At 34.4% G+C, this 12,500-nt stretch overlaps 1 protein-coding gene across 2 annotated transcripts in view; it reads right to left on the bottom strand.

The window, feature by feature from the left end:
* The window catches only part of LOC115211706 (Down syndrome cell adhesion molecule), a 292,593-nt gene that overhangs the window by 124,807 nt on the left and 155,286 nt on the right, over positions 1–12,500 (bottom strand). For both annotated transcript variants that reach the window (XM_036503303.1, XM_036503304.1), the window contains exons 6-9: positions 9,855–10,142; positions 6,520–6,789; positions 4,150–4,446; positions 1,802–1,912 (exon numbers count right to left, since the gene is read on the bottom strand). In XM_036503303.1, the coding sequence (XP_036359196.1) occupies positions 1,802–1,912; positions 4,150–4,446; positions 6,520–6,789; positions 9,855–10,142 (966 nt within the window). The remainder of the gene's footprint in view (positions 1–1,801; positions 1,913–4,149; positions 4,447–6,519; positions 6,790–9,854; positions 10,143–12,500) is intronic.

The following is a 12,500-nucleotide window of genomic DNA, read 5'->3' as shown; positions in this document are numbered from 1 at the left end:
TCATGGCACAACACAAATATTTTCTGCTATAGTCTGGGTCATCGAAACCTTGTGAATAGATTTGATTGACTGACACTGAAAGATGCCCATCCTATGTATACAGGAAATTGCACATTTGCAATCGAATTTATAACCATATTGGTTATTAGTAGCTTATCGTCGGATTTACGTGTGTGTGTGGTTCCTTAGTGATCAGAATGTTTTTAATTTTAGTATTTCTGTAACATATAATTTCTCTTAATTTACGGTTTGTATTATGCGCTATGTTTTACGACGTTTTCGTAATATGTTTATCTATTCTGTAATTAGGGTATATTTAATTCATATAATACAATTTATATGTCTACGCCAGTTTATCGGATATTTACAACAAGGGGTAACTGTGATGCATTACATTATATATTAAAAAACAAAACGAAATTTGGAAACATCGATCGTCTGCACATCTGTACTCTACATAATTACAAAGTAGACAATTGATGATGAAGTAATTCAATAAATAAATAGACAGCATACACAAGCTGGCTGATGACATAAATAGTAAGTCATAATTCAAATTCCGAGGTAATGTTTACACCAATTTCATTGTTATTGCCTATTATAAAGAGTTAGAGAAAGAAACACGCCAACATCACTGTAAACTGAAAGTGAAACTAAGAAGTCTAGAAATATTGACGAGGGATTCAGAACCTTTCTGTATCAATAAAAATGCAAGGAATTCGTATGAAATATGAAAAGTTAAACTTACAAAATAAAGTTGAAAAGAACAACCGTGGAATTTATGCACATACATGCACACGTACTTATGTTTATTCATATATGTATATACACACACAAATATACATACATGTATATATATACATATATACACACATATATATATATACACACAAATATACATACATGTATATATATACATATATACACACACATATATATATACACACAAATATACATACATGTATATATATACATATATACACACACACATATATATATACACACACATATACACATATATAAATAAATACACATATATACAGATATATATATATATACATAAATATACATATATATTTATACACATATATACATATATATATACACATATATTTATACACATATATACATATATATATACACATATATTTATACACATATATACATATATATATACATATATATATATATGTATAAATATACACATATAATACACACATATATATATATATACATATATATATGTATTGAGCATCTTTTATATTTTTCTTCATTTTCTTTTGACTTTTTATACATACATACACACACGCCCATACATACACACACGCCCATACATACACACACACACACATAGGTATGTATGTATGTATGAAACATGTATCCCAACATTCTATAGCTGTAAAGTTTGGCTCACAAAGTTTTTAAGGAAGAGGCCTGACCAATGAGATATGTTATGACTGCTGTGACGAAGTGTATAAAGGAAACTTTGATGTTTTTAGTATTAATACATGTATGAAAGCCAATTTTGCCCGTCACTCTTCCGAAGTCAATAAAACATGTTTCTATCAAATTATGGTTTCTATATAATCAACTTTACCTTCTTCCAAAACAAAAGGTGTGTCTACGTTAGAATTAATATATAAACAAATTGTGATATTAACTATCAAAACAGCATTTTATAATTTTTTGAAAAAAAAACACACCAAAAAAAAACAACGCAGAGATACTTTCAATAAAAATACTAAATTCAAAACACCAGTAGCTAAACAGTAAATGGAGGTTATCAGATATTTTTACTGACCTTTGAACCAGGTAATCGACCCAATCGGATATCCGGAGACATAACATTTCATAATTAATGGTTGGTTTGCTGTAGCTGTGATATTTTGCAACACACGAACGTATGGAACACCTTAAGGAAACGAAGAGAAAAACGAAAAAAAAAAAATGAGTGAGGAAATCAATAATGCTGTGTAGACTTTGGTATCATCTCGCTTGATTAGCTGGCAGGGAATCAAATTCATAGTCAAAAAGGCATTGGTTCATATGAAATCCAACACACAGGTGTTGTACTGTATAACGATAAACGACGCCCTTATCAAGTCTAGCCAGGCTCATAGGCCCGGTTTCCCGGTTTCTGTGGCGTATGTGTTCCCCCACCCCAGCTGGACGGAAGGCCAGTCCATCGCAGCGTTACTCAAAAAACAGGAAGAGAGTAAGAGAACGTTGGGGCGAAAGAGAACAACAGGGGTAACCCCCCGGCGAGAGCCTCGTGGAGCTTTAAGGTGTTTTCGCTCAATAAACACACACAACGCTCGGTCTGGGAATCGAAACCCCGATCCTCCGACCGCGAGTCCGCTGCCCTAACCACAGGGCCATTGCGCCTCCACGTTGTACTGTATACATAGAAAAATACCCTCACTGATGGAAGTTCGATTAGTTTAGATTCGAGATTCATTCACATATATACTTCTTCAGAGGAACGGAGGAAAGTCTTGCCCATTGTACCCTGGTGTATTTTCAACAAAACTCTTCCCTGTTCACTTGGGAATCACACGTATCAGTTTTATCTCAGCAAGAAACTGCACACATTGCGATATCTAGTTGTAATACTAAGCAAAAAAACTGAGCTGTCATTCAAATTCTCTAAGTGGTGATTTTTTCTGGAAAATTTCCCAAAATTAGCTGTGAATATTATTATCTCTTAATATTTACTTCACATATAATCCCTTACCCTAATACACACATTTTTCCTTTATATGAAAACCGAACACTCGGCTTACTGCCACCAACGAAATTAACTCTAAATCATTAACTGTTTAACCTTCCATAAATTTTTACTGATATTTCTCAGGTTACCACTAATACTACTGTGATATTTATTGAAAATTAGTGCTGAAGTCTCTAATAGAGTTTACATGTAATTGTATACACAGGTTGATGCAATATTGCAATCCTTAAATGACAGTTCAGTTTTCTTACTTAGGATTATAGCTAGATGTTGCAATGTGTGCGGTATATATATTTGTTTCAGTCATCTAGCTGCGGTCATGCAGGAGCTCCACCATTATATATATTATATATATAATTTACATTATTTGATTTGTTTCAGTCATCTGACTACGGCCATGCTGGAGCTCCGCCTTTATATATACATATATATCCCTACTATTTCTTCTTTTCGCTCCTACTCTCCTTCTCTCCACTCCTACCCACTTTCTCCCTTCCTCTTCTCCCTTGCTTTTCCCACTCTCGCCTCCCCCACATCCCAACACCATCATACTATACCACACAGCACTACACCATACACCACCATACAACACAACACATCACATCACATCACACAACCACGCACACACTAGCACTACCACTTCCCAGCCCCACATCCACACACCTACACATACACACACTTCAAGGTCAACAGCCCCCTTCCACACGCACATACATGCTCTCTTTTTCACACGTGCATACATGCTCTCTTATACATACGCACGCGCATCTTCGTTTTGGGATCACCACTACTTTATTATCTTCCCTCCTTCTAGCTCTCCTGTGTGGCCCCTCTGTCCGGCATTCGCCGTGATAGATCGCTAGCCACTACATATTCTTTATTTTCTCTCTTTGTTTCTTTCTGTGTTCCTTTCTGTGGAAGAGCGTAGGCTCGAAATGTTAAAGACCTTTTCACTTCCCGAGCGTTATACTAATATATCTGTTTGTTGTCTACGCCACCTGTCTTCGTCTTTTGTTTTTGTTTGTGAATTCTCCCTATGTATGTATATATATGCTATGACCGAAAACTTGCAATAAAAAAATCTCTACAGAAGCTCATCTAAGGTGAAGAGTGGGTATCAACTGGAAATTCCATTAAGTATATATTCCATAAGCATGTACAACTCATCCATGCACCTTCTACAGTTTTCTTCTGCCGAATTTAGTTCAAGAATCCCGGGGTGGTTTGAGATTATGATAAAGCATTCCTCAAAAGCTCGCAATAGATATCGAAGTAGAAATTTGATTTGGAACCGCTTCCTTAACTTCACATTCAAGCATACACTCAAAAATATCTGCTCGTTTTCAGGCGTTAAATCAAACCTTCACCTAGAAATTGAAAGCTAAGCAATAACCAAAACCAAAGTGATGTATACTAACCATAAACATTAGCTCTAGCCATGTGAGTGACTTTCCCTACAACATTTGATCCAATACATCGGTATTCTCCACCTGTTTGTACTTGGATATTTGTTATATGCAAAGTGCTGACTACATCTGCTTGCTCTGTTGCGTATGTTTTGATCGTTGTAATATCACTGGAATAGATCAATTCATCATCTAAAGTCCAGCGGATTGTCGGAGGTGGGTTTCCAGATACAGCACATTTAAAGGTGACGTTGGAGCCGGGTTGTACTAAAACAGTGTCAAACGTTTCTAGAAAGGCAGGGTGCGCAGCTGAAAGAAGAAATGAAATATGTCATACATAGATCTAATGATGCCTATTCACACTGACAATTAAATAATTTATATACATACACATGTATGTGTGTGTGTGCGTGTATATGTACATATATATATATATATATATATATATATATATATATATATATATATATACATATATATATGTACACGCACACACATATATATATATATTCAGGGCATGATGCAAAAATTGTCGCCATTTTATATTTTTTATTTCGCGCATGCGCATTGTTGGTTTCTGATTTTGAAACTACTCAGTATATTAGGGTTAGTTTGGCACTATCTGTGAGAAAAAACAGCAACATGAGGCAATTCATTCTACCAGAAATTTGGAAACGATATGCTGTTCTTCATGGCATTCGCACCGGAAACTCCAATACGAATATTTCAGAGTGTTTGGGTGTCAATCCGAGGACGGTGCAATCTGAGGACATGTTCTGAGAGTGATAAAAATCAAACATCCAGTCACCCTGGTGTGTAGAGTGATCATTGGTGATGGCGACGTTATGCCTCCATTCATCTTCCCACTCGACCTCAAACTCAACGCGGAGGCCTATATCAAGTGCTTTGAGAAAGTAGAGCTGCCCTGGGTTAAGAGGGTGGCTGCTGGAAGACCCTATGTATGGCAACAGGACTATGCACCGTGCCACACAAGCAGGAGAGCCCTGTCATGACTATCAGACAATTTCTGCGACCATGTCACCGTAACATCTGGCCACCTATATCCCTGGACTGCAATCCCCTTGAATATTATGTGTGGAGCGCAGTTGAGTGAGATGCCAACAAAACTCCTTGCAAAAGCAGAGATGAACTGAAAGCAATAATTGCGGCAGCATTTACCAAGTTAAAGAAGGGGATCGTCCAGAAGAGCTGCAGGAGATTCCGAAGTCCTCTGGAGGTCGTGGCTGAAGCCAATGACGATTTTATTGAATAAATTTACTCTTTAGTATTTCAAGCTATTTTTTATATAATTTTGGTAAATATATCTTATGGATACGTGTATGTATGTATGTATGTATGTATGTATAATTAATATTTCGTCCTTTTGAGGTCAATAAAATGTAATTAATCAAGAGCAAGGAATAAGTAGATCTGCTAGAGCGTCGGTTTAGGAACCTTGTAGTATCTGTCTCTATCTTTTGCCTTCTGGCAGCAACTGTTATCTTGACACTTTTACTAATCTGTGTTGTTCTTAAAGCGACGGCTCTTTCCTTTGCGCAATATCAATGGTATGGAATAAAATTTGCATGCATTGGCAACATCTAGTGTTCAATCCTCTGAATCTTACGGGACAGACCTGCGTATACAGATGCAGATTTTCAGATACATAGTCAGCCCTGATCGACAGAGGCCTTCTGTCAGGCATTTTATCAACAAAGTGACCAGTTCGTAGAATCAGTGATTCTTAGATTTCAAAAACAATGCCTGAATTTAATTTAACTAAGCGAACCCTATATATATATATATATATATATATATATATATATACAAATTGAGATAGGGGTTGTAAATGCAACCCTCCATAGGATAACATATATCCAATATACTGCTAGTGAAGTACCCAACAAAGTTAATACATAAATGTTAAGGATTGCGATGCAATCAATTCATTTACTGTATTATATGGGTAAAGGTAAAAGGATTTACCACAATTACTAATACAAGATAAGAAAATGGAGAAATACATCTAAATCAAATATCAATTATCAGATAATACTCAATCACATACTTTATTAAACCACCACATAAGAGACTGTAGGGTTAAACATTAAAAAGCTTTTTTTATGTTTAACCCTACAGTCTCTTATGTGGTGTTTAATAAAGTATGTGATTGAGTATTATCTGATAATTGATATTTGATTTAGATGTATTTCTTCATTTTCTTACCTTGTATATATATATATTATATATATATATATATTATATATATATATATATATAGCACTTCAGACATAAAAAATAACCATTTAAAGGATACACTTCAAACAATTATCATTTTCAGAAACCAAGAATAGAGTAGTGTGTAAACAAATAGAATGTTACCTCCAAGGCGTAGTTCTCCAGTGGCCTGCGACATATCTACATCATTTCCTACTATACATTGGTACATGCCTTGGTCATTTCTATTCACAACCGGTAGTTGCAACCGGTTATCAACAATGATGTGTTTTCTACTGCTGTTGGTGAGGGGCTCTCCATTGTGGTACCACGTAATTTCGTTTATTGGGGAACCCTGCACTGAACAGTTGAAGGTAGCCACACGACCTGCATCAACGATTTGGTCGGCTGGATATAGAGTAGCGCTGAGCGGTGCTGAAATAAAATGGAAATGAATTTTATTTTTTCATTATTATAATATTGGTCGTTATTGATGTTGCTGCTATCGATTCTCTTGTTGTTAATTACTATTTGTACTTAGTTCCAATTTAGTCCTCGTTGAAGAGATAGATCTACTGTCAAAGGCATTCTAGCTACAGCTGGCTCGTCTTCAATTCAAACGCTGTTTATCTAGAGCTACATTATGTTCAACTTGACTTACTTTATGGTAAAGTACGATGAGACAGCTATTTCTAGCAGGTTGATCAACTGCGTAGACATCTCTTCTCATTGACTCATTATGACACTGGTTATTCTGACTAGTGTTACAAGAGGACTGGTGATAAAGAAGTCGATAAAACTATTAAGCATCCAATAATAGATCACTCACCCCAGTACTGTATAGACTGTTAACATTTATCTGTTAATATTTAACGGCAATGTTTTCATGGAAACTGGCTGTTGTTATTTATCACTAGGTCAATTTTGATCGAAAACACCTATAATTAAATAATTTCCTGCTGTGACCACCCTGACTTTATTTTTTCAGACATAGTTTATCTAAGAATAGATTACAATGATTTTTGAAAACACATTAGGGTTGTACTTGATGAAGGTTTTTCAACTTATTTATAGACCGAGCATTTCTTAGTGGCTTCACTTGACACTCCATAGTTACCATAAGCTAGAAAGGCTGAAGGTTACATTGAAAAATAAATGGAACCGTCTCGTAGGTTACCTATACTGACATCAACTATTCCTGGAGTTGTGACCACAAAATAATTTGGATTCAGTTACGATTAACTACATGTCAAAATGGCCGATCATATATTGCTTGTTGCCGCCATTTTTTTAAAGCCGAAACGTTCTTTCAATAATATATTGCTGCAAGTTATTACGTCAAGCCGACGAACACAAATATTTGACGAACTTGTCTTTGCTAGTCGTTTATTTCTGAATTAATTCAGAAACAGCGGTTGTGATAGTATGGCTGTGTGAATGGATTGGATTTCCCATAGAAACTAATTACAGGCCTTCGATTGCAAGAATAGAAGGTACAAAACAAAACAAAAGGAAATAAAAATACAGAACGAAAAGAACGAAACTAAATGCTTTAAAGCTGTTAATCCATTTGCAGAGGCGGAGGGTGGCCAGCACATCGTCCGTCTTCGAATATTGCAATTGTTGCAAGATAAAGCAATCACAAGCAGTACTGAAGAATGGAACAATTAATATAGACAGGTAGAAGATAGGAAAATGAAATGCGTAAGCAAAAAATACATAAATAAAAAGTTAAAGAAACCTATTGAAATAATGTAACAAAGAATGGATGAAATAATAAAAAAGGAAATATTGATAAATCGATGAAAAAACTGATAGCTGGCTAAATGGAAGATAAAATGAGGTGGATAGAATATTCTAAGATTGGTTTTGGGGAAAAAAAAGATAAGCAATTGATTCGATTAGACGTTGCTTATAGCTGAATCCTATTTCTTAGAAATATATACATGAGTATAGGCATTACTGTATGGTTAGGCAGTTTTCTACGTAAATACACCACTGTAAGTTCGATACCACCGAAGATAACCGTGGGTGAGTGTTTTCTACAATGCCCCCTAAATAATGTGTAAAAAATTTAAATTATACACTTAGTGAGAGGAAATATATTAGCATTTTTGATAAATGTTGTTAAGAGGAGTAACTTTGGAATTAATGTTGATTAAAAATTGATTAGGGGTCTATATGAAGTAATATTTAATGTGACCTGTGGATGCTACCGTGGCAATTTTGAGTATGTTTCGAAGTTATTAGATCACCTCATTGAAATGTAGTCTTACACGCAACTACGAAGTGAAAATGAGTACACACTTGTTATGTGAAATTGATTAGGGGTCTATATGAAGTAATATTTAATGTGACCTGTGGATGCTACCGTGGCAATTTTGAGTATGTTTCGAAGTTATTAGATCACCTCATTGAAATGTAGTCTTACACGCAACTACGAAGCGAAAATGAGTACACACTTGTTATGTGAAACTTGGGCAAGATTAAGCACTCTAAAAAATAATAACAACGAGAAATTTTCTAGGGGTTCCTTCTGAATAAAGACCATTTTAAGTTTCACGTACTATGTTAAGTATATTGGCACGCACTTAGATATTTGGCTTTGTGTCTGTGCTAGGAATCATCAAAAGAGTGTGGTAACAAACAGAATCGGTAAAGAATATTCTTTTCTACTCTAGGCACAAGGCCCGAAATTTTGTGGGAGGAGGCCAGTCGAATAGATTGACCCCAGTATGCAACTGGTACTTAATTTATCGAAAGGCAAAGTCGGCCTCGGAGGAATTGATAGAGAATATTGAAATGTAAGGTGTCTTAGACATGAAGCACAAGAATAGGTTAAGAGCGTTCATCTTTCTCTATAAACTCGTAATACTTTTCTATTCATCCAGCCACATATTGAATTCATTTCAGTTAACACACAAACATACACACATGTTTGAAAGGATGAATAGTTATGGCTTTTTTGATAATTTTCCACTTTAATATCTAGACAGTTATAAATCATTTGGTGTATATATATATATATATATATATATATATATATATATATATATATGTATATATGATAAAGCTGTTTCCAACAAAAATTACTTTGTTATTTAGAAAGTTATATGTGTCGTATTACGCCAACGACTATTTGGCCATTCGATAGAGTCAACAAAGTAAAATAATCGATACATTGAAGGTAGCGTCTCAGCATGGTTCTGTCCGAAGTCTGAAACCAGTAGAAAAGCAAAACAATACGCGAGCACACACACATACACACGTGCACACTTTCGGGTGCACACGCATACATATATCAGACTATATCAACAGTTGGCACACACATATTTATGCACTCTCGTGAGTGGTTTCAAGCCTATTACTAAGCCTAGTCATAATGCTGTGATTTATAATATATTGAAATGTGCTTGTGTGTTTGTCTGTGTGTGTATGTGCGTTTATACAACGTACTTCCTTCCTAGTTACTTAAGAACAAAATAAAATAATAAACTTACATGTAACCGTTAACTGTATTGACACTGAAGTTGAACCTTTCTTATTAAAAACCCCGCATTTATAGACTCCGCTGTCTGTAACAGTTAAATTGTGTATCACAAGGTTTCCACCCTTTTGTTCAAATTTCTTTTTATCACTGACAATCGTTTTGCTGCCTTTTGTCCATTTGTAGTTTGGTAGAGGATTGCCTGTGGCTACACATGGTAGTTCCGCTGTCTTTCCAACCTGGATAATCAAACCTGTATCAGTCGTTTCAATATTTGGTGTTTTCCAAATAACTGGAGGATCTGAAAATTAAAAGAAGAAAATACAAAGAATTGTAATGCAATTGTTATTAGTATGAAAAGCTATGGAATGGAAATAAACTTGAAACCGCAAGACAAAATGCCCTACAGTGATTTATTACGTTTCTACTTTTAGAAATAATTATAAATGGAACGTAATGATAATCTATTCTTTTCTCAATAAGCTATTAGGATTTGCTGAAAGCTGAGAGCCTTAAACACTTTTACAAAATCATTACACATAGTAATTTATCTCGTAAAATTTTGATATGTAAAAGTTATTAATCAAAATTCAAAATATTTAAGTCTTTTTCACGCCAATAAAATAAAACATTCTAATTATTTACATGTCTTTATTTTTTTTTTTCATTAGTGCAAAAATTGCCTTAATATAATAAAAGATAAAAACATCATCATAAAAACATCATCATAAAATTCTTCATTCTTCACGTTTTGTCATGCTGAAGGTTTCTAAAAAGACTGAAATAGTGTTTTGCATGATTACCCCGACTACAAATTTTAAGAACGTTATTATAAGTAAGCAAAAAGATTTTAAAAAATATGTGTATGCTATGCCTCTTTTTCTTTCTTACTTAATTTCAAAAAGAAACATTTAATTCTGCCAAATACTATAAGGAAATGATTATCTCCCTTGTATTAGCTCTCCACTAGGACACAACTACACATATTTCCTTAAAATAACTTCTAATATTCACTTCGTATAAGGTGGCGAGCTAGTAGAATCGTTAGCACGCCGGACAAAATGCTTAATGGCATTTTGTCGGTCTTCATATTCTGAGTTCAACTTTCGCCGAGGTTGATTTTGCCTTTCATCCTTACGGGATTAATAAAATAAGTAAGTACCAAGTGAAGACTGAGGTCGATGTAATAGACTTGTCTCCTTCCCAGAAATTCCTGGCTCTGTGCCAAAATTTGAAACCAATATTCACTTCATATTACAACCCTGTAGATTTTTCACGTACCTATACGTAGCATGTATTAAGATCAAATCAATCGAATACGAAACTACAAGCCACATACATTTCATTAACTTGTAATCGCATATCAATATAAGAAATCATTCCGGCGAGCTGGCAGAAACGTTAGCACGCCGGGAAAAATGCGTAGCCATATTTCGTCTGCCGTGACGTTCTGAGTTCAAATTCCACTAAGGTCGACTTTGCCTTTCATCCTTTCGGGATCGGTAAATAAAGTACTAGTTACGCACTGGAGTCGATGTAATCGACTTAATCCCTTTGTTTGTCCTTGTTTGTCCCCTCTATGTTTAGCCCCTTGTGGGCAATAAAGAAATATATAAGAAATCATTCGGGATCATCCAAACATTTTTTTATGAATTTCACCTAATTAATTAATTCGCAAGTGGTCGACAAATTTGAACTTAAAATATACTAAAGAATACACTACAAATATTTATGATATTTCTGATCACTTATTCTTACAGAGAAAACAATTGTAAATAATACTTCTTTCAAATTATTTTCCTGATAGAATTTCTGACATCTACTTTATTCCTTGTGTGTTATATCAACTAACCAGAATGACGAACGAATGGCAGGACAGGTTGAATAAAATATTCCGTTATATATGGTAGTGCCTTTTTTATAGTCTGAATTCAAATCCCGCCCAAGTTCACTCCTCCAGTTATGTTTTCACGGTGGATGAAACAAATACAACTCGATTAAATAAGCACTAAAGCCAGTGTAATCGACTACACCATAGACAGTGGTGCCTGAGAATTGCTACAGTCCAGTGATTGCAAACAGTTGAAAAATAAACCACACGCTCTACCTTTTACAATTTGTGGCATTATGCCAGTCTGTGATATTATTTTTAACTCAGTGATCTTGAGAGAGAGAAAGAGAGAGAGAGACAGAGGGAGAGAGAAACTAAGGGAGAAAGTGAGTGTGGGAGAGCAGGAAAGGGAATGAGAGGGAGAGAGAGGGTATCATTATTTCAACTTCACTCATTATAAAAACGCTGATATATTTCACACATGAATAAATATAAGTATGCACTCAAACTGGCTTTTCATTTTTCCTATTGTTCTTGTTACATTAACGCGTGCACACACACACACATACATATATATATACATACATGCATATCTATATATATTCATTTATATATATTTTTACATACATTTCTATATATATTCATATATATATATATATATATAATATATATATTTCTATATATATTCATATATATATATATATTCATATATATATATACATTTCTATATATATTCATATATATATATATTCATATATATATATACATTTCTATATATTCATATATATATATATATATTCTATATATATTCTATAATATATATATTCA

This window comes from Octopus sinensis, linkage group LG5 (genome assembly GCF_006345805.1).
Source record: "Octopus sinensis linkage group LG5, ASM634580v1, whole genome shotgun sequence".
In the NCBI taxonomy this organism is placed as follows: domain Eukaryota; kingdom Metazoa; phylum Mollusca; class Cephalopoda; order Octopoda; family Octopodidae; genus Octopus; species Octopus sinensis.
The sequence above is the reverse complement of the archived record's forward strand: the minus strand, read 5'-3'. Positions and strand labels throughout refer to the sequence as shown.